This window comes from Antechinus flavipes, chromosome 2 (genome assembly GCF_016432865.1).
Source record: "Antechinus flavipes isolate AdamAnt ecotype Samford, QLD, Australia chromosome 2, AdamAnt_v2, whole genome shotgun sequence".
NCBI classification, from domain to species: Eukaryota; Metazoa; Chordata; class Mammalia; order Dasyuromorphia; family Dasyuridae; genus Antechinus; species Antechinus flavipes.
This window is the reverse complement of record NC_067399.1, coordinates 538,243,256-538,267,491: the sequence shown is the minus strand read 5'-3', so window position 1 is coordinate 538,267,491 and position 24,236 is coordinate 538,243,256. Positions and strand designations below refer to the sequence as shown.

The following is a 24,236-nucleotide window of genomic DNA, read 5'->3' as shown; positions in this document are numbered from 1 at the left end:
GTATGAGGTCTTTTAGCAAAAAGGGAAGGATAATAGTGATCATTTCTGGCTTCAGGTACTCACCTTAAGCTAGAAGCAAAAATGGCAACCTGCAACTTTTTCTTAACTTCTGAATGGGTTGATGGCTAATATTTTAATTCCCATCCTTGAAGTTTTTGCCTTAGCTCTCCAGTATATTCTTATTGTCATGTACATCATGAAAGAAGATAAATAAATGTCATGGAGGAATCCAAGAGCCACCTGAAACTATTCCACGATCTATTGTTTCTTCTCAGCAGTTTTTATTTGCATATGCCAACTTCATCTTCCTCTACTTGCATTTCCCACTTACTATTTTTAATGTATATGTTTGTTGTTTTTTCCTTTTTTGCAGAGATATTAAGTGGATTGCATTGTAAGTCCTCAAATTAGACCTCCCCAAAATATTCTTGAGTCAGGGGGAGACTTAAGAGATAGCATAGCAATATAAAATTTCCCATTTTTTTCATTCATTCATTTTAGCATTAAGGATAGCTTGATCAGAGATTCCCAACTCTTCAGGGCTGAGAACAGCCAATGGTTTAATTTTATAGCATATCTTATGTTGCTGTGTGATAGACTCATCTATGTTTTTAAAGTTAAATCAATTTTTTTTTTTTTTTAGTATTTTACATTTCCCTTTGAGATTGTTAGAGCCACCTTCCTGTAAGAAAATCTTAATGAATAATGTAACAAGCACTAGATTTAAAATCAGAGAACAAATGATCCCAAATTGTGCCCCTCATATTCAAATTCTGACTCTTCTATTACCTACCTCTGTGGCCTTGGATAAATGCCCTGCTTTCTCTGATTCAGTTTCTTCATTTTTAAAATGAAGGGATTGAACTAGGTAGTCTCTAAGGTCCCTTCCAGTTTTGACTGTTAAAATATAAGACTTTCCCCAGAGGATAATTGGTATGTATCCCTCTAGAGGAACCTTCCTTTTTGTTTGTTTTTTTTAATGTCATAGAGGGTAATTCAAATATAGCAGGAACCTACTGCCTTTGAAAAAACTGTTTGAAAGCATAGCCTGGCTTTATCAGCATATTTCTACCCTGCTTTGGGGAAGTTATTCATCTAGGTAGAAAGATAAATTTATTTGATTGCAGAATTATCCTAAAGGATCAATGAAACAATTCATGTGAAAGTGATGAACTGAATCATAAAGTGATGAACAAATAAATACTAGGCAACATTATTATTATTTATATTTCTATAAGGTGGTTTCCAGATGTAGCATTGATAGTACATGAATATTCATGTATATATGTATACATGAATAATACTATTAGTATTACCTAGAACAAAGAATATTCATGTACAATCAATGCTCCAGTCCTACAAAAGCTTTCTTTTATGATCTCTGATTTGGATGTATAATCTATCATTGATTAATCACAATTACATTATAGAGATTTATCTATAGAATTTCTACATTTGAATAGAAGCTTAAATAATTGATTGAAGCCATTTTCCTCCTTAAGCCCCAAATCATGAAAGTGTCATTAAAATTTTCATTTTGGTCTTCATTTTCACTCTGGCCTTAACCTCTTATGACCTCAGGTTTAGAGCTGTAAATAATATTAGAAGTCATTGAGTACAACCACTTCATCTTAGAGATAAGACAACAGAAGCTCAGAGATGTTAAATGACCTCGCTTATTGTGGAAGATGTCAGTAGGATTTGCATACAGGACTCTTGAATTCAGGAACATGCTTTTTTCACCATATGTTCAGCCTATTTCATCATTATCAGAATTTGAAATAGGTGAGAAAGAGGGACCCAAATTGTATTCCTCATATTTTTAATGCCACTCAGTAATGACTAAGAAAGAAGTGGGTAAAGTATTATTCTAGGATGCTCTGGGGCTGCCAGAAAAATATGGTACTCACTTTATCCTATCCCCAATTCAAGCACTGATTATCCATAGAAGCAATGGCAACGCACTTTTACAACATATCAGATCTACATTCAGTAATCACCATTAGGTATGGAAGATTTAAGAAACTGTGGAAACAAATGCTCATTATCACTCAGCTTACAGGGAACTTGCAAGTCTGAGGACAGACTTTGAGTTGATATCTCTTTAACTCTTCAGCAATTAAATTATGGTGACAATGGATACAAATCAGAAGGCAAACAAATCAAATTGATTGAAAAATCAACATTTTTTATGTATAAAAAAAGAGGAAACATTGTGTCCTATTGGAACAAAGAAGAAAGATAGTACTTCTGAAGCCATTCAGATTTTTACCTAAAGCAAGTTGCCTCATTTAGCTGAGGTTGTGACTACTTTGTTCATCATAGCCTTCTCTCTCATCTTGCATCAACTCATAGAAGCCCCATTCTTGAACAGCTAAAAGGATTAGGGCATAGCTCATTTCAGCTGCAGCATTCTTGGAAAGAGTACCAGCTACTGTTGATAAAGGAGTGAAAGAGGATGAAGAAAGTAGGGGGAAAAGAATGTTGTGAGGCCTGTGGCATGAGGTCAGCAGGCCTAATGCAGGGCTGAGGTGGGAATAGCAGGGAGAAAAAGGACTAAGGTGTCCTGTACCTATGACAGAATAAATGAAAACTGATCAGAAGCCCTAAGTTTGAATCATGACCCTGAACAAGTTATTTCATGATTCTACTCTTTAGTTTCCTCATCTACAAAACAAGGGTGGCAAGAATATGTTGTCTATCCTCTATAGATGTTTTGAATAACATTTTGTAAACCTTAAAAGTTATAAATATATATATATGTATATATATATATATATAAGATGTTATTATCATCATCATCATTATGACATGAAGGCAAAAGTACTAGTTGCCTGGTGATTTTTCAGCCATCATCTCTCTCCCTCCTCCCTCCCCACCCCACCCCGGCAAATTTGTTTTATTTCACCATCACAATCAAAATGCTTTCTGCAAGAGCTATCAGTCATACCTTGAATAGGACTGTACCACAGAGGTCAGCAACTTAGCAGAAAGTTTCTAGGCTCTTCAGTAGGATGATTTCCCAGCCATGTATAGCCAGGAAATTGAGTTTCCAAATCAAGTACAGAATAAAACCTCTACCATCTGACCCAAATCTGTACTTACCTACTGAATATGACAAATACCAACTGCTCAAGGCCACACAGGCATCTAATCCATTGGTGCCACTTGTGTTTTCATTAGAGGCTAAAACAGAAAGGAAGAGCAAAGGGAAAGACTAAATTCTTGATTTTTTTTTTTAGCAAAGAGGAAAGATGTCCTTTCTCCTCCCCACAAACTCCAGCATTGGATTCTTTACTTCCAAAGCCCTGCCCTTGTCACATAATCATGGTCAACTTACTCAAAGGATCATAGAAGAATATGTTTGAGGGAAATCCATATTATGAATATTAAATCAAAAAGATGAGTGAAAGGAAGACTTTCAGCAGGAGTTGTTAACCTAGGTCTATGAATATTTTTTTCCCCAATTTTGTGATAAGTATGTTTCAATATCCTTGGGTTCCTTAGTAATCCTTTGTGGTTTTTATGCAGTTTAAAACATTATTCTGGAAGAGACTCATAGGCTTCACCAGATTGCCAAAGAGGTCTGTGATACACAAAAAACTAGTTAAGAATCCCAGGCTTAGGGGAAGAGAGAACTGGGGTGGGAAGTTAAATCTTGTTTTCTTGCTATTTTCACCATCTAATTTTCTATTATTTATATCAGTCTTTTTTGGGGGGAAAAAAAGAGAAGCAAATAGTACCACACTGTAAAAGGTCCTGATGAAAAGGCCTATTTCTTCTTTAGGATAGATACATAAAACAATCCTAGCCAGAACCATCCCCAAACTGTGGCCAACTTCGGTGGTTTGAGTTTAACTTTAAAGAATAGGTAAGAAATTTTACAAGCTTCTGAAGAGGAAACACACTCTGATGAGAGGTCTGAGCACAGACACAGGATTGGAAAAAGAGAAAGAATAATAAAGGCCAAAGCAAGAAAATAGTTGAGCTTAGTTTGTTGTTTGTCTGCAGGGCTAAAGGACCAACTGGAATTATACAGTGATTTAGGGGAAGGTAGGAAAAGGGAATGATTTATATAGCATGTACAAAACCCTTTACAAGAAGTATCTCATTTGCTCCTCATAACCCTGCAAGACAGACACTATTATTATTCCCATTTTACATTTGAGGAAACTGAGGTGGTTACTTGCCTTAAGGGAAGAAGGGAAGCAGTAGAGGGCTGTATAGTAGAATTCCATCTTATCAAAATTTTGTTTCTCTACCATTAGATAGCCCATTGCTTTAAATACAGGAACTGTTTGATAAATGTTAGATGAATAAATGAATGGCTGTACCTGAATTTCCCTTCATTCATATGACAGATACTGCAGCATCTAGTTCTATGTACTCCGTAAATCCACTCTCTTTCTTTATTTAGTATCCCTAGTCAGCCATTCTTCCTTTTGTGATAATATAGGACACTTGCTAGGAAAGAAATTAACTTTTTTTTTTTTTAATACTTGACTTTGCAGTTACCCCAGCTGCTGAAGTAGGGGCCTTCTCTGTTTTTGCTGCCCCCAACACAATGACAGAAGTTAGTGTTTTGCTGTTCTTTAAAAAGATAAAAGGAAAATTAATACATACTTCAAACATGCAGGGCTTAGGGTTTAGAGACCCTGGGAATCTTCCCTTAAAATTGCTCCTAATCTGTTCATAGAAGTTATTAGTCTATATCGATGATTGTACACTAATTCTGTGAGGTTTTTTATAACCAAACAGAAGTGAAAGGTTGCTGAAATGTTCTATATAAATTAGAAAAAAACTCTGGGTTATTTATTTTCATAATTATCTGGATTTTTACCTAAATTATTCAAATAATTGTTACAACACTCTAGTCATTGTGATACTGTTTATGCTGTGATAAAATTTACATGAAATGAAAGTGCTGAAAAGCAATAGTCCTTTTCCCCAATACCTTGAATATAGCTGACACTTAATATATGTCTTTTGGATGAATGTATAAAGGAATTTTTGTTGGCTCGTTATGAACCAATTCTGTAAGAGCATTGGGGAGAAAAAAATAAGCTTAATGCAATATAGAACATATTTTTAAGCCCATAATGTCCTGAATGAAGAGGATAGCCACATGGATTAAGCAATATCTGAAGTATTCTGTTAATTCTAGGCTATCAAATTTTAGGAGTGTCATTCACTGACAAACATGAATATGCCCAGAAACTGGTAGAGCAGGAAGGAGATGAGTCTGGAATTTATATTATAGCAAGCACTGTTGAAAGAAATTGAGATACTTAACCTAGAGAAAGCTTGAAAGAGGACAGACATGATAGCTGCCTTCAGATATTTGAAGTAATGTCATGTAGAAGGAGAATATGAAGTGTTCTGTGGGATTTCATAGGGCAGAACAATGACTGATAGGCAGATTTTAACTCATATGAACAACTTCCCCATTTAGATTATTTAACAATGGAAAGTTCTAACTTGTAAAATAGTGAGATTTATATCTCTGGAGGTGTCCAAATAGAAACTTAGAGGCTAAAGAGGAACTTATCTAAATGACTTTTTAACCTTTCCAACTCTAAAATTCTATGATTCCATCTTTGACACATATAGAGTTTTGATTAATAGGAATGGAATTTAAGTCATAATTGTCTATTATGCCTAACTTCCAAAAGATTCTTCCTATCCACTTCTGAAATTTAAAACATTGTTCTTTTATCAAGATTTATTTAACCCTTAAGAATGATCAAAATGCCTCCCCTCCCAAAAAAGGTAGTCTTTTGATCAACCTTTCTTTCCCCCTCACTCACTTCACCCTTCACTTGATTTTACTTTAACCAGATCTTGAAATAAAAATATCCTTTTAGCTGATGTGACGAGATAAGCTACCTTCTACAATTCTGTAAAATCTTAAATAGGAAGGCATTCCAGGCTCCCTAGCCCAGACCTTTTGACATGGAAGAATAGATAATTTTGTGAATCACATTGATCATTTTGAATTGTGGCCCAGAAGCCTGACTCCTACTAAATCCAGCTCTGAAAATAAAGGCTTCCATCTGCTGCCCAAAAGAGTAATTTACTATGGATCCACTATACCTACCTATCCAGGGTAGACCATGAGCTCTGTCAATTTTAAATACACAAAGAATGAAAGAGTACAGGCAAGCAATAAGGTCTTTTTACTGTTCACTCACTTGCAATCCCAACAAATGAATAATGTTAGAGTACCTCAGTGCTCCAGCTGTTGCACTTTGTGTAAAAATGCATTGTCCTTGATAACTGGGGAAACAGTCGGAGCCAAGTGATCTAATTTATTGCTGTATTGCCTTTCTGAGCCGTGCCCTCCTCTAGGTTGTTAGCTTGGCCTTGCAGAGTCCGGGCATTCTGGAACCTTCCCATCCCAGCCCCCAACCTCTCCTGTTCATTTACTTTGTCTTCTAAAGGCAAATTTCCTTTTTTACAGACCACCACCCTGGCTGGACTAAAAGGTTTCAGAAAGAGGGATAGGACTAGTTAGTGGCACTTAAGACTATGCAGGTTTGGGTGGTTTGATTCCTGTCAAGTAGTTTCCTAATACATCTTCCTATAGCTTCCAACTATGTCCTCCTGTGACTTATTTTTGTTTTAGGCATTATTCTAGGTAAGTTAATAGACTCACAGAAGTGTTAACAGCTTGAAAACTGCTACTAGGCTTATTTAATAAACAAAAATGCTGATTTGTAATAGAAAAATGGAGCCACAAGTGAATTACACTGTCATCTTTAAATGAATAGGAATCAAAAAATATTATTATTCATTTTATCACCATAATGAATTTTGTGCCTATAATTTAATGGAAATGTTTCTGTTTCTTTTAGTCATCCCTCTATTCCTTAATAGAACTAGTTCTGTAATTTAACATTTCCATTTCTTTTAAGTATCGCTTCCTACCCTTTTTAAAACAGTGTTTTGTAGCTTGAATTAACAAACACATTTTTAAGATGATTGTCCTGGGCAGTAAGGTTTCCGTGTTTGTATGATTGGATAGGTTTGGAGTAAAGAAGATGAATAAGTTGAAAGGTATGATCGTTTTTTTGTACCATAAATACTGCAAGTTCTAACTTAAAAAAGAAATGATCAAACACATTAGAAACTCATAACATCTAGTCTAGTGCTGTGCATGAAATTGGTGCTTAAGAAATACTTCTTCAGTGGAAATATACATGTTAGTTTTCACGTGAGGAGAAAGAATCTCACAGGTGGTTGGATTCAACATTGTCTTGAAGAAATTGTGCCCTTAGCTAAGAAAAAACTCTCTCAGGGAAAGCCTGAGCAAATACAGTCTAGTTCCCTCTGTTATAAAGATGCGGAAACTGAAAGCCATGCAAATTAGGTAATGGGTCCAGGAATGCCCACCTTTGTGGCAGAAGTAAAACCAGAATCCAGGTTTCTTCTAAAGCACTTTTACGGGAGTTGAGTTTTTTATCTTTGTTTTGGGTTCTTTCAGGGTTAGAGTTTTCTTTTTTGAAAATCATTAATGCTATCTGCATCTGTATTCTAGAAATGCAAATGTAAATATATTTAAGTGCCCTTTTCCTCCCTCCCCCTCAAAAAAAAAAAAAAAAATACCTTGAGTGTGTTTTACATCACACCTGAAGAATTTTGCATTGAGTAAACTTTTACTCCTGTGTGGCTGTAGACAGATAAGGAGAGCCAATGATGACTTGTGATACAAAGAGTTTATGATCAAGTCAAGAGACTTGAGTTTAAGCCTCAGCACAACAAATCTTGCACAAATCTTTTTTAACTTGCTCTAGCTTTCCTCATTAGTAAAACAATGCAATTTGTATAGATCATCTCTGAGATCTTTTCCTGCTCTAAAATTGCATGGCCATTGTAATCTACAAAAACAGGCAAGAGAAAATCTGGTTCTAGACTCAGCTTGATTACTCAATGTGTAGTTTAGGACAAGTCACCTCACTTCCCTAGATATCAGTTTTCTCATGATGAATGAGAAGTAAGTTATTTTCCTGATCTGCTGTATTATGGGATGAATCAGTGATTCAATATCAGGAATAAAGAAGTTACCGTTTATAATACTATAATTCTGATTTGCAAGGTTATTATTGCTTACTTTGATTTGGAAGCACAGTCTTTTGGAATATATCTGCTGTCATCAAGATTGGCCTAAGGTTTAAAAAAAAAATGAAAACAAGGTTCAGTATTGGAAACTTAAATGGCATGCCAGTAGCATGGCAAATGGAAATAACATTCTTTAAAAATTCTAACTATATGACTTGGTTTTATATCTTTTTTCTGTTTAAGAGGAAATAACAGAAGCTTGAAAAGCAGTAAATATGTAAAGGGAAAATTTGTCAACTGATATAGGAAGATCTGACCTAGGTCACACATAAATCTCTCAGACAAGAGCTTCAGGGCAAGTCATAATTCCAGAGAGTAAAAGAGAAAATGAAAGCTATAGCTAGTGTCTTCTGTAAGTTACATAGGTGGATTCATTTTAGTTTTCTGATTGTGCCTTTGAATAGAATGGGAAAGGACTGGTAAAGGTCTTCTTTGGCACTTTCTGTCAAAAACATCTCCATGGTGATAGAAACATAATGTGATGGTCTGTCAAAAGTTGCTTTTCATCACCAGAGGCATGTATTAAATAGTAGGAGCAACAAAAGGAAAACTTTTGCATTGTTAACAGTAAAATTCCCCAAGTCAGGTTATGGAAACCTATTATCTCACTTCCCTCAAATGGTTTTAACAGTCATAATGCAAACCTAGCTTTCCATTTCTATTTTATGCTATTATTACTATTATAAATAATAAGAACAACTAGTCTGAAGGATTTTGAAGTTTGCAGAGCATTATATGTTATCTTTTGATTCTCACAATATAATTCTCAATTGTGAGATTCTCACAATTCTCAGTAGGATCCCAGGAGAAAGGTGCTCTTATCCCCATTTCACAGATGAGGAAACTGAGGCTGAAAAAAAAAAAGTTGAGTCATTTAGCCAGGATCTATAATCTTATTAAATACCGGAAGCAGAATTTTAACTTCTGTGTTTAGACTTCAAGGTTATCCCTCTATTTGCTACAGCACTTTTGATTGTGTTTATAGTATAAAGACTTCAGGAAAAGAAAATAGAAATGACTTAATAATGCTTCCAAAAGTAGGTTTAAGCAAAATTTTGTTTTGTAGTTTTGCTTGGGAACCTAATTATTCAGAAATGCAAACTCTTTAGCCAAGTGGTCAACCAGCAACTATTTAGCACAGCAAAATAGAAAGGACATCAAATTGAAAGTCAGGGGACCAGGATTCATATCTCTGCTCTGCTACTTTCTTCCTGGGTAATCTTGGTACATTGTGTCACTGTTCAGGATTTCATCTAGGTAGTCTAGATCCCAGATTCTTAAACTGAGATTTGCAACCCCATATGGGATCTCATAACTGAATGTGGGGGTCATGAGATATGATTTATTACCAGGAATTGATTTGTATACCTATTTCTGTGCCCGAGGTTACATAACAATTTCTTAGGTGAAAAGGGCCATGAGTGGAAAAAGTTTTAAGAGTTGCTGGTCTAGATGACCTCTAAGAATCCTCCCTGCTTTAAATCTGGAGTCCTATTCGCAAGACATTATGTCAGGTCCTGTAGGATATACAAAGAAAGGAGAGAGTCCCTATCAATGACAAAAAAAGAGGAAATATGAATATAGACTCATAAGACTCTAACCAAAAATGTTGATTGTGAAGCATGAAATTGTGCCTCTCCGTTTAAACACAGGTCTTTTACCTCAAAATGAAGCCCTATTCTCCTGCTATTATCATTTTAAATCTTGGCCCTAACTGCTGGCAGAAGGATAAAAGTAATGCTTGGAAGAGGGAAAAGATCAGCTAATTAACAGATCAAAACACTACTAGTTCTAGAGACTGATTAGCAAAGTGTGTGATTGTGGCAATTATAGCTCTGCTCATTGTCCCAAAGTAATAGTTACAGGCAGGAAACTCTCAGCAAAGGCAAAATATATACATAGCAGAACAAGAAGTACCACAAATTAGTTTGAAACGCTAGTTCCCATGTTATGAGATACGTCAGCCCCAATGGTGTCATCTTGTCCCCTTGAACTTTGGCCTTGAAACAAAACATTGGGAAAGCAGACTGCTAATAAAGATGGAAGTACAAGGAGCTAATATTTTTATATTGACTGCTCTTAGACCTAAATATTGAATGGGCTGTAAAACTAGGAGCTTCCCTTTTTCATGAACTATGTACAAAAGTGGAAGTACTGGCTGTGAAGTTGACTTTTGTTTGGGTTTGTTTTATGGGTTCTGAACCCACATAGTAATGTGATCTTGAAAAAGGTAAACAACAGAGAGTTTAACAGTGAAAAATATGCCTAATATAAATACAGTCAAGTGCATTGCAGTTCACAACTTGAAAAATATGACTATAGCATTAAATTTTCTAGTAGAATTAACAGAGGAACAGAATGCAGCCTTTAAGGCAATATATTTGAGACAGAGAAAATAGATAATACATCTAACTCTATGGTCTCTATGGCATTCATATAAAGAAAAGCACAGTAGCTTTATTTAATTGAGAAAATGAATCAATTACAATGATGTTGCATCATCAAATTCTAGTGAAATAGAAGATATAAGTCACTGCGTTGTGTAACAGTGTTAAAAAGTAATTGAGTGTCTTAAGCATTTTGAATCAATTTCAGGTACTGGCAAGGCCACCTTGATGCAAAATTTATGAAGATGATCTCAAATAATATGTTGCCATCAAAACCGCATAATAAAACCTGGTAACAATGTGTCTTTTTAAAACCTAAAAAAATATATAGTATAGTTAGTAGTATCAAAGTTTTTTTTTTTGTTACATCTGTTTTTCAATTATTTGTGGTCCACACAGCAAGAGCTAAACTAGTCCAATTATAAGAAGCCTTAAAAACTGATTATCTTCACCAAGAAAGACATGATGAACTGCTTGCTAAATTCCTTCAAATAAGAATGAGAATATTTTTTCTCCTCTATTCAAATGGCTTGCATACTTTGATGAGTATTTTGCCTTTCTTGTTAGGATAGAACCACTTTCTTGACTGAAAATGCCAGCTAAATCTTCTAGAGGAATACAGCACTATTTTTCTTGGACATGCTCCTAGTGAACATTTTTTAAAATGCACCTTGTGATTGATGTCCAATAATAATTTGTTTTTTAGCCTTATCCAAAATTTATGGCCAGATCTCTACATGGGGGTCTAGAGAAACAAGTATCTCTTATTTCAGAAAATACAATTTATGCCTTTGGTACTTTTTAAATGTTACATGGAATTATGCCAAAACTTTCAGATGGCTGTGCAAAATTTAACCAAGTGGTGAGATTTTTTAGCTTTGTCTTCCTATTAAATTATAAATGTAACCTAATATCTATATATCAGTACTGAAAATTTTGTCAGGAGGAATGAAATGTACTGTTGATCCACAGTTGTGGTTAAGGCTGAAAATGTTAAAGCACAATGGCCTAGCAACTGCTTCAGACTTTAAACATGCTTTTTGGTCATTCCATCTAGAGCATTGGTGCTGATGTTTGCTAATAACCTTGATATGTGCAGGGAAAAAAATGAAAAAACACACACACATATCTACCCACACAGGAGATAGAAAGAGGGAGGTATTAGGTATAATAGGAGATTTATAGTACCTGGCCTGGAAATATTTACCAGAAATCAAACTAGCTAAATCAAACCCATAGAAGAATACTTAGAAATTAGAAAGCCAAGTGTAAACACATGCAAATTAGTTTGTTTCAAAATGGTGAGATGGTTAAGGAAGAAGCAACTAGTTTATTTGGTGATTTTATATTTGTCCTACTCTTTTTGCCTCCTATTTTCCAGCTCAGCTGGAGACCAGTCATCATAGCACAGCTACAATGGGCTCATATATTCAGGCAAAGCCAAGAAATATTATATGATACTCTGGAGCAGCCAAGAATAGAACATCTTTCTCAAGAACATGTCTTAGAACCTGAAAATACACTGGATTTGAGTTTTTTAAAATACATTAGCAGGCATTTTTTGTGTGTGTGCTGTAGTATTTAATACTTTAATTACTAAGTTGATGTTTTATTAATTTGGTATCATATTTTTAGTAATTTTTCTAAGAAATGTAGTTTATCAATGTTATAGATGAGTGAACAGCCTGCCTTCAGAATGTTGATAAGACAGGCAGTCCTCTGTAGGCTGGATGAAAAGTCTTTGCTTTTTCTTAAAAACAATGCAAAACTTATATGAAGTTGATTTCCCCAGAGAATATTGCTATCCTAGAAACATGGTGGGAAAACTTTGGGAGAGGTGGATCATTTGTCCCTCTTCTGAGTTAGAAGTAGATACTTCAACCACATAATTAAAGTTTTCTTCACAAAATAGGGAATTGTGAGCAGACACTGGCAGGAATCCAAAATTCTAATTTCTGACTATGATTTAATTTCAATTTTAAATAAATCGGTTTTTAATTTAAAAAGAGTGAGCTTCATAACATTAGCAATGATTGCAACATTAAGCCCAGTGTTCACAATCTAGCAATATAAAACATTATTTATATCTGAATCGTAAACAGCCTTTTGAAATGGATTATGGTTTTTCTCCCTATTCTAATACAACCTGGAGGGTACTAAAAAGTGTTGTGTGAAATTAACATTCTGCTGACTTTCGCCTATAAATGAGAAGCGAGCTATTAACATTTGTGTATTTTCATTATGTAAATTGTGTTAACACATGCCCACAAATTGCCACCAGCAATGCAATAATTTTCTCTCAGTGATCATAATGTGTCCAAGTGAGTCATTTTGATTATGACATGCTAATTACATATTGCCTTTTTTCAGATTCAGAAAAACCAGGGATCTTTAATGGTAAGCTTTATGAGTTCAGAAAAAAATTCACTTTTCTTTTTCCTGATGGCTGCTTCCTTTGCATGCTTGAATGCCTTGTTTTAAACTTAGCAAATTGCATTTTGAAGAAAATGCAAACCTTTAACTGCCTGTACTATTAGATTAGGTACCATTAGAAATAATAGAACATCCTGAGCATCAATGTTTTTATAAGAGTTTGCTGCTGTTGATTAATCTTGCTATATTTTATTGCATTAATGATTTTTTCTTTCCACTCCACTGTAAAGATATTGCATATAGGCTAATACTTTTTCCTCTCTTCTTCCCATTGCAGCCTCTCCAGCTACTGCAGTGCATTGTTGATGAGGTGAGGCACCGTCTTATGTGCTTTCACTCCTAAAGTCATTCCTAATGGTGTGGAAAGCTTATATTTTGTTTCCTAATGAAGCACAATGCCCAACATCCTCAGAGCAAGTTGTGTTGTATGGCACTGAGCTGTGTTACATGAGCTGCCCCTGTCCCACATTTTACTCTGCCAATTCTAACAGAGAAGCTGTGCAAAAACAGACTGTCCCACACACAGATCCTCACAAGGATGCAAGGACTACAGACATAGTAATTGATCCTCTCCCCAGCCAGACAGGGGAGGGAGCCTGAAATTAAAGAGGTATCATTTGTTTTATAACAGATATTTAAAGTCATTTGGCATGCAAGGGTTAGAGGTGAACAGCAACCATAAGTGGGATGAAATTTGTCTTCCTTTATTTACCCAAAGCATATTGGGGAGTTAATTGTACATAAGCTATAGGTCACTAGTTCAGCTTTAATTTCCTAATTAGACATTTTCCCAGAATATGTGACCTTAACTTCCTTTGCTTTGAACCACCATATTTATATTTTAAATCATTATGTCTTTGATAATAGCTAGCTATATAGTTAATACCACTGTTCTTTGAGGGCACTAACCCATCTAAATCTCTCTCAAGTAACTTTTCCCATTTGTTATTCTGATTTTAAATTTCTCATTTTGGTAAAATAAGCTGTTTTGTACTATGTAGGGCTCCCAACAAAGAAACACTGATATATATATATACATATATATATATATATATTTTAAATCATAGCTTTTTTAGTCTAGGCTTTCCCACTAGCAATGTTTATTTTTAAACTTTAAGTTTATAATATTTTCAATACTTCTAATTAGAGAAGAAAAGCAATAAATGATTCAGATAGGAAAGTTTGAAAGAAAAAACAAATCGTAATTCATAATTATTCCTCTCAATTAAACATCTGTATAACTAGTTATGAGATTTGGGAGGAAAAATAAAGATCCTCTCAGGAAAAAGACAAACATACACATATCACAATAATAGTAAGAATGGCGATCTAACATCCTTAATGACAGCATCAGTCAGTCCATATATCCCCTGCAACCCATGAAACATGTTGGTGCAAAAATGAGTACATCATCCTGAAGCCAATGGAGGCTCCATTACCCCAAATACCACACAGACCTCCTGGATCTAGTAGTTCATCAATATCTTCTCCATTTGTATTACATTGAGAAAGCATCCTATCCCAAGCAGTCTTCTAAATTAAACAGATTTCATTAATTCTTCCTTCAAGTTTGCTCAGATATGTCAGGAATCTATAGCTTTACATGTTCAGTATCATTGATTGTCTTAAGACTCTGCTAATGGATCAGGCTAAGGATGTACAATCAGGTATTACCACCCTCTATCTCTAATAACAGATTACATGGGAAACTTGGGGATTTAATGAGTTTTTATTGAGGATAAGGAGGGCATATTTATATGTAGTGTTTGCACTCAAATTCCATTAGGGTTGGTCTGCACAATGGCAGATACTTAATAAAATGTTTGTTGAATGAAAATGAATGAATGAATGAAAAACTAAGAAACAACATTATTTTGACTAAAAACAAAATTAATTTTGCTTTTGATTTAAACCTACATGGAAAATTCTTATAAGAACATTGAGGGGAGAAGAGTGGGTGGAGAAACGGTCCATTCAAAGATAAGCTCTTTATGGTAGCTTCTGAGAGAAGGGAGGACCAATGGGGTCCTTGTCTGAGCTTCAATACATTTTAATAGTTGTGCTCCTTTGCTCCTGTGAGTTTATCAAATTTCCCAGCATTTGTAGCATTTTATTTAGATTAAACCTATTAATAGGAGCAGTTAGATGGCACAGTGGATAGACTACTGAGCCTGCAATCAGGAGGACCTGAGTTCAAATATGGCCTCAGATACTTAAATGTGTGATCCTGAGTAAGTCATTTAACCCTATTTGCCTCAGATTCCTCTTCAGTAAAATGAACTGCAAAATGGAGAAAGAAATGGCAAAGCATTCCTATATCTTAGACAAGAAAATCCCAAAAGGGGTCACAAAGAGTTGGACACAACTGAAAAATGACTCAACAACAATATATGGTGAGCTTCAACTTGAATGAACTGCCCATGACCATAGATTTAAAGCTTGAAGAGACCTTAGAGACCTTTAAGTAAAAACCTCCTCATTTTATAGATGAAGAAATGGTTTAGTGTCCCTGATATCTGAGTTTTAATATTTCTTCTGGGTTCATGTGTGCCCTTCTTCTGGGGCTATATAACTGGGTTCCCCTCCCGGTTTTACTTCTATCAGCACACTTGATTAAGTATCCGTGGTTATGTAGCATTCTTATAATAATAGTAGTCATGACACCTGAAGATATTTACAACTTAATTCAGACAACATAGGTGTGTTCAAAGTCATGTACAAGCATAAAGCAAAGTTCATTATAAGGTGCCTTGTTATTACATGAATTTGAATGTTTCTCTTCAAAATAAGGACTATGAGAATACAAAATCTGTGATTTTTGTCAGACTGGGGGTAGCCTGATATGGGGAATCCCTTCTACCAATACAGATTCCAACTTCGCTATGACTTTTGTAATTTAACTGTTAGGGAAGTATATGAAGGTTAAATAGCTTACTCAGAATCACATTGCTGATAAATATCACAGGTAGAATTTAAAGCCAGATTTCCTTGAGTCCAACCCAACATGTTCGCTAATAGGTAGACTCTCCCTCTTCCAAAAGTAGGAAAATTATTAAAAATCATAACCTCATAAATTTCAAGTGGGAAGGGACTTTAAAAGTCGAATCCTTTCATTTTACAAGTGAAGAAATACAAGACTCAGAGAGGTTAAGTAAGTTGCCCAGATAGCAAGTATTTATGTGTTTTGGTCAATGTATTTGTACAAGACACATCTATCTTTATTGAATTAATTTGTAAACTCCTTTTGGGCCCAAGCCACATCCACAATTATCTTTCTCCTCCTTTTCAGTGTTGATTCTTTTTTTTTTCAGGTTCCATATTAAGCACTTTTTTATTAAACCTTTTTTAGTTTCAAAACATATGCATGGATAATTTTTCAACATTGACTCTTGAAAAACCTTATGTTCCAAATTTTCCCCTTCTTATCCTACCCCCTCCCTTAGAATGGCAGGTAATCCAATATACAATGAACATGTTAAAATATATGTTAAATCCAGTAACTTGTTTAAACAATTATCTTGCTGCACAAGAAAAATCAGATCAAAAGAAAAATAATGAGAAATAAAACAAAATGCAAGCAAACCTCAACAAAAAGAGTGAGAATGCTATGGTATAATCCTCAGTGTTGATTCTTTAAAAAAAAAAAAAAAAGAAAGAAAGAAACATTTTATTTTGACCAACAGAAGGACATCATGATGTAGTAGGTAGGGCTCTAAGCTTAGAATGAGAAAGTCGAAGGTTTGGCTCCAATTGTAGACATTTATTTAGATGTGTATTTATAGGCAAATCTCAGTTCTGATGCTGAGAATATTCTCTAAGATTCAAAAGTCATAGAAAGGTTCTGATTTGTCACAGTAGACAGACTAACCAATTCAAGGCAGTCCCAGATCCTTGTAATAGGCGCTTCCTAATATCCATCCCTTTCATGAAGTACATTCCCTCCCCAAAGCAGATGCAAAGTTAGTAGTAACTTTGTCATGATATTATTAACATAGGCACAGTCACTACTATTTCAAGGAAAAGAATACAATGAGAAATCAGGATTTAACACAGTCCGCAGGATCAGGCATTCCCTCTCCCCACCACATTCCAGTGCTAACATTATAAGAGTTTCATTTGTTATAATTGCACTGTATGTTAGTAAAAATGTCAATTGTTCAATTCAATAGACATTATTTTGCACCTACCTTGTGAATAGCATAATCATAGGCACCATGAAAGATAAAACTCATGAAGATGCAGTCAGTCAACATGCAGATGCCTTGTTGTGTCTATTGTGTGCCAGTCACTATGCTAAGTGATGGAGATACAAAGAAAGACAAATGACAATCCCTGCTCTCAAGAAGCTCACAGTTAATGAGGAAGAGAACATGTGAACAGTTGTGTACCAAAAAATCATATGCAGGATAAACTGCCTTCAGAATAAAGGCACTAGAATTAAGGAGAACCAGAAAAATCTTCTTCATAATCAAGAGAGAAGACACTAGATAGAATTAAGGAGAACCAAGAAAGGCTTCTTGTAGAAAGAAGGATTTTAGCTGAGACTTCAGGGAAACAAGGAAGTAGAGAGGAAGAAGGAGAGTATTCTGAACATGGGAGACAACCATTGAAAATTCATTCCCTTTTCTCATGAAATTCACCATCTAGTAGGGGGATAAGACATAGATCCTACAATACAGTATAATACTTAATAAATTCATTTGAGAATCATAGGAGGGAAATAATTACTATTATATATGAAATACTGTTAAAATACAAGCTATTCTTATCTTTTTTTTTAATTATTTGTCACCTTTGGGGAATGAGAGGTAAAAAAAAAAGAATCTAGAATTTTTTTTATAACTTTTATAACTCAGTAATCATTATGAGCATCAATTATTATATTTTGCTTTCCTATAGTAATGTCAGAGACTATTCAAATGTCTAAAGCTTAGCTTTTTATTTAATTGAATCTCCCCAGCTGTTCTAGTTGGCAGTTTCTCTATCTCCCCATTTAGTGATGCCCTCAGGAACTATTGAGGTGTGTAGGGCTATTTGCCCCTATACTAAATAGCTCCAGACCGCTGTGTTGGTCTTGTTATTGTTTGCTTAATCTCTTCCCTTGTGTCTATCTTTTTCCCATCCCTTGTCAATTCTTATCCCTGTAGTTGGATGTCTAAAACCCCAACTTTCTAATTTTCTGTCCCTAGCTTCCTCACTGCCTGACTGCAATCTAGAACATGATAGAGGATTGCCAGGAGAATCCAGATAACAGAGTATAATATGCAAAATTATGTCAGTAGGTATACGCCTAAATAAGGAGTGGCTGCCTCCAGCTCTCCTCTGTAATAAAGGCATGGTACAGTCCATCACTTAATAAGCATCCATTTAAGTGGCTACTGTGGCCTAGATAGGCATATCATTGGGCCAGGACATAGGAGGGCCTGAGTTCAGATATGGCCTCAAACACTGAATGCCTGACCCCAAGCAAATCTCTTGACTTCTCTATTCTTCAGTTTCTTCATCTGTAAAATGGAAACAATAGCAGCACCTATTTCCCAAGATTGTTGTGAATATAAAATGAAATCATATTTGCAAGACTTTCTACAAAACTGAAAATGTTCTATAAATGTTCATTATTATTGTCAAGCACTGGGGATATAAGTACGAAAAATAACTGTTTTAGTCCCTGTTCCCAAGGAGCTTACATTCCAATGGGAAAGACAAACACATATAAAAATATAAATTGCATAGGCCTTGGAAGATTTTGTTTATTTTAGGATTTACAGAAGTTCATGACAGACAGCTAAGATTGTGAAGATTTTTCCAATCTTAAGTGGGATATTTTATGTGTTTATCAGACACATTATAGCCTAAGTTCAATGTCCATCTAACGTCCATAACAAAAAAGAAAAATTAGCAAATGAATTAGTCTCCTCTTTATACTTCCATTCCACGAGTTATGCAACTGTTTGTTTGGGTCATACCTTGATGAGAAATGTTTTCATAGGAAAATTTTGATTGCACTTGCTGTATTATGGTGAATTGCAAGAGTTGTAGAATTTAGTGTATTTGCAAATTGCAAGCATGATTTTAAACAGTAATCTCTGATGATTTGTAATCACAGCAGAAACAATTAGACAAATAGCTAATTTGTTTAAAATTCAAAGAACAATTTCTAAATTTCACATTTCCCCCCACTTTGTCTATAACAAAAATTCATTCACTAAGTATTAAAAATTATGTAATCATATCATTCTAAAATATAATGATATTTTTATCACATCAGTTATTTTATTAGTGTAAGTAGCATTTGATGAGAAAATTCTACGCTTTCCCCATACTGATTGGCATCTTCTTTGCAACCTTTAGTTTTAGAGAATTGCCTAAGAAATTGAGAATAATTATGTAGGGTCTTACAGCTGGCATATTTTAGGAACCCAGGTTTTCTTGGCTATAAGTCCAGCTTTTTAAAAATATTGTGTCATGGTGCCTATTAATGCACATTTATGTGGTGAATGATACTGGTTATGTAATGCCAGAGAAACTGAACAAGATAGAGATTAGAGAGTATTTAATAATTTATTAAATGGAGACATATATTGGGATCAAATGGATCCACGGTTGGTCCCAGGGCTGAATGAGACTATCTTCTCCAAGAATCCAGCAAACAATCAGAGTTCTCAGTGACATATATACAAGTGACTCAGATGCAAAAGGCAGATTGAGGCAGGGGCAGAATCAGGATGCTGAGAGTGGGAACGGGACTGACAAGGTGGGGTGAACCACCAGAGATGGGGATGACATAATCAGGGGGAGGCATCCCAGACATGGGGAGAGGCATCTTGATAAGGAGGTATCTGACAATCCGATAACTTGAGATGAGGAGAGGCATTCTGATATTCTAAAACATAAAATCTTTTATCCTTATCAAGTATTCTGATAAAGAGGGAGGGGAGGTTTTGCAGAACTGAGAAGCAGGGAAATGGAGCCCGGACTGAGTCAGGATAATTAAGGAAACTTGGGTCAGGACAATAAAAGAGAGCTGTGGCATAACAGTTATGGGTCCATTATCTTTCACTTACTGTAGAAAGGCTTTTCAAAGGAGGTAAAGTTTAAGGTTGGGTTTAGAAAGAAGGCACTAGAATATTCTGGCAAATGGAGATTGCCTCCCTGGGAACTATGTGGGCAAAGAGGTAAGCCAAGGAGAAATAAAAATAGCAGAACGGAAACATAATTGAATTGCTCTTTAAGAGACTGTGTACCTCGTCTGTCTTTTAGGACAAAGGCTAATTTAAGGTACAGTGAGATGGGTCTCAGTAGATGACCTCATGGGAAATGTTGACCCTTAATATCTCAGATGCCTTAGAATGACAGGCATGGTGTACTCAGATTCACAGTTAGGTCTTGTTCACAAATTACTTTATTAAAGAATTGTCTCTGATTGTGATGCCTTTGACTGAGCATAGGATTCCATTTAACTGGTAACCCCAGTATGTCTTGTGCACAAGCAGGGCAGCTACTTTGGAGGGGCATGATTTCGTGCAAACACTACAATAAATTCCACGTCTATGAACTAATCAATGCCTATCATTCCACAACTTAAAAAAGAGTCCCTTTCTCTTAAAGGCATTTCCTATCATCAAAATAGAGTAGTCAATGTGGGATCCTGAAGGAGGAAAGATGACTTCAGGGAAGAACTCGCTATAGATTCAAAAGGGACATTTTCCCTAGGAGTCAATCCTTCAGTTCTTAGTAAAGGCAAAGGTGTCTCCCTTGAAAAAATCCAACGGGAGGAGGGGAGTGAGGCAGCTAAGAGAGTTTACAGAAGCAACTCCCAAATTGAGAATTTCCATTTGCAAAGCACTACTTGGGAAAATTGCAGGTGTAGGTATGATGAATGTTCTCATCTGGTCTATTTTCCCAAAACAGCTCCCTTTTATGATGCATGCAGTTCACTCCCCTTCAGAGGTGTGAGAACAAATAGTTAACCAAGTTTTAAAGTGTTTTCATCTTAGAATAAATGTTTATCAGGTCTTTTCCTAAGATAAGTTTTTGATTGAGGGAAGAAAGGAAGAGGTATGAAGAAGCAGACTTTGGCCACTTCACAGTTTGTGGTAAAGGCCGGCCTTGTAAACCTTTCACTTTGATATAAGTAGAGAGATTCCAGAACCAGTGTGGTTGCTTTAATTTCAAATGCATTTTTTGTTTTTTTCTTCCCAATCCCTCTCTCATAGACAAAGAAAATTTTAGTTCCATGTAGTAAGTTCTTTAAATATAATTGATAAAGTCCAGAAAACTTGCAGAAGGCTTGGGGCTTCCCAAGTAGAACTTTGTAATAACAAATGCTAGAATTATATGTCTGTCAATGCAGTCAGTCCCTAACTTTAACGTACTTGACTTAAATGGCTCCCTTATAGATAATAATTTTGCAGTATTTTATTCATAACCAGCAATTAAGCTAATTATAAAAATTAGACAGTGTTAGCTTCCTATTTTACAAATGAGGATACTGAGTTTTGGGGAGGTTAAATTCAACTAGATGGCACTGTGGAGAGCCCTGTCTAGAGTCAGGAAGATTTAAGTTCATTTTAAATCCAGCCACAGACACACACTAGCTATGTGATCCAGAGCAAGTCACTTAGTCTTCATTCATCTCAGTTTTCTTAGCTATTAAATGGGGTTAATAACATCTACCTCATAGTGGTTGGGGAGGATCAAATGAGATAATATCTGTGAAGTGCTTAGCACCGTGCCTGGTACTTAGCTGTTACATTAAAAATCCTTGCTCCCTAACTAAGCAGTGGAGCTGGAATTTGAGCCTGTGTCTTGTAACTCCAGGCATTACCATTCCACTAGAGCATCATAAAGGGCTTTATTCTTTCTTTCACCCTGTATTTATTCTCTTTTTTTTCTACTTCCCTAAACTTCCTCCCACTCCAAAAACAACTACCACCTCCTATTATATCAAAACTAGATCTGTGACCATGGCTGCTTTCTATTTCTGCCCCAACTTTATCTGCTTGGTTAGCTTGTATGCTAAACACCTGTTTAGGAGATTTCTACCTGAATATCCTATAGGCATCTCAAACTCAACCTACTAAAATAGAATTCATCTCATTCACTCCCTACCCACTCACCCCCAAAGCCCTGTCCTTCTTCCAAGCATTCCTGTTTCTATTGAGGGTACCACCTAGTCATCCAGATTTGACATTTCAGAGTCCTCCTCAGCTTTTTATTCTTTCTCACCACTCTTACCAAATCAGTTACTGAATTTTGGCCCTCCACAATGTCTTCATTCCTTTTTCTCTAGTCCCAGAATCACTAACCTTGTTCAGGCCTTCATCACCTCTCTCTTGGACTATTACACTGCTCCCCCCACCCAGTACTCTACCTTGTAGACTTCTCAACTCCCTAATGTATCTGCAACTCAAGCATTCTCTCCTTCAAGCAGCTCCTAATGAGCACAGTGGTAATGTTTATTAAACTGAACTCCCTCCTTCTAGTCTCTCCCTTCTACAATCTATCTTCCAGCTGTCAAAAGACTCTCCCTTCAAAATTATGTTCAACTCTGTCACTCTAACTCAAGAAGAGAGGTGAGAAGGAATTGCCACTTAAGAATATCTACACTAGCATTAACTAGTTCTGCCAGGAATCAAATTTATTCTTCTTTTCTTAGAGAGCTTTGTGCTTTGGATGTTGGGAAAGTTAAGAGGCAGGTGCATTCAAAGCACAAAACTCATTCAAAGGAAGATTTTTTTTTTCTTCTCATTGAAGTTCTCTCCACTTTCCCCTGCCTGGGCCATCCAGAGCATCACAAAGAACTGGGGTTTTAATTTTTGATTTCTTCTCTCTCAGAACAGAAACTCAAATAGTTTAATTAGTTTACAAGTATGCCTACAACTAATTCCTATAGATCGAGTTCCCAACCATGCTAAACATAAATTATCTACTTCTGTTTTCATATATAATATTTAAAAATTCTATAATTTATAGAAGTTGTGATAGAAACTTATAAGTATTAAATAGCCAAGGTTAAAAAGAGATTTATTATATTCTGAAGCTTCTGTTAACTCAACCATTATGACACAGTGATTTTTGTCTTATCTTAGTTTGGTCTACCTGTGGTTTTATCAGTATTGGGTGCTTTCTCAGCATGGAAACTCTATGATACTCTTCTGTACCTTCTTTTTGACTTATGATCATTTTTGACAATTACTTGGACCATTGAGATTAGCAACTTAATCCATTATCACATTTCCAGGATGTCACAGAATCCAAACTTGAAGTTGGGGCTTCCCAACACCAAGATGGGCATTCTAGCCACCCATCCTTATTTTATGGTTACTCACTTCTCGACCTCTTTTCATAGTGTTGGGAATATCTAACTGGAGAAACCAAAAATTGAGCATCCATTTTTTTATATAAGATGCATGCATTAGAAATCTAATGCTACCTTTGAAAAATCCATTCTGTTTAAAATCATGTAGTCTAGCTGGTTTGAAGATTTAAAATAGGTTCCTGTGAAGGCCTGGATTTCTGTAGTAATTACTTTTTCTTTTAGTAATAACTATTTCTTTAGAAATAACATTAACATTCTAGCAAAACACAATAGTAATCCAAAAGTTAATGTTCTGTTCATCTATAATTATATTTAATTCATATTTATGAGTTGATAGGAGGGAGAATAAAAAGAATAGAGCAAAAATTTAAATGTTACCAAAGAAATGAGCCAAAAGAAGTGATTTTCCTGATATTTTAAAAAGTATAGAAATAAAATATATTAATCAGAAAGAATTGATTTTTTAAAGTACGTGGTAATGTGAAGTCACATTTTTAAAAATTTCTTAAATATGCCATATTTCTATTATTTCACAAAGGTACTGAATAAATGCAAAGAAATTTTTTTATTTCTTTAGAAATTAGGTTAATTAGAATAGAAATTTTTTTAAATAACTTTTTATTGATAGAACCCATGCCAGGGTAATTTTTTACAGCATTATCCCTTGTATTCACTTCTGTTCCGATTTTTCCCCTCTCTCCCTCCACCCCCTCCCCCAGATGGCAAGCAGTCCTTTACATGTTGAATAGGTTACAGTATATCCTAGATACAATATATGTGTGCAGAACCAAACAGTTTTCTTGTTGCACAGGAATAATTGGATTCAGAAGATATAAATAACCCAGGAAGAAAAACAAAAATGCAAGCAGTTTATATTCATTTCCCAGTGTTCTTTCTTTGGGTGTAGCTGCTTCTGTCCATCTTTGATCAATTGAAACTGAATTAGCTCTCTTTATTGAAGAGATCCACTTCCATCA

At 35.3% G+C, this 24,236-nt stretch overlaps 1 protein-coding gene across 7 annotated transcripts in view; it reads left to right on the top strand.

Annotated features, from left to right (window-relative positions):
- The window catches only part of MAP2K5 (mitogen-activated protein kinase kinase 5), a 317,449-nt gene that overhangs the window by 241,353 nt on the left and 51,860 nt on the right, over positions 1-24,236 (top strand). For 6 of the 7 annotated variants that reach the window (XM_051980794.1, XM_051980793.1, XM_051980799.1 and 3 more), the window contains 2 exons: positions 12,876-12,902; positions 13,216-13,248. The exons of the other annotated variant lie outside the window; for it this stretch is intronic. In XM_051980794.1, coding sequence (XP_051836754.1) covers positions 12,876-12,902; positions 13,216-13,248 — 60 coding nt within the window. The remainder of the gene's footprint in view (positions 1-12,875; positions 12,903-13,215; positions 13,249-24,236) is intronic. 7 annotated transcript variants of the gene reach the window in all.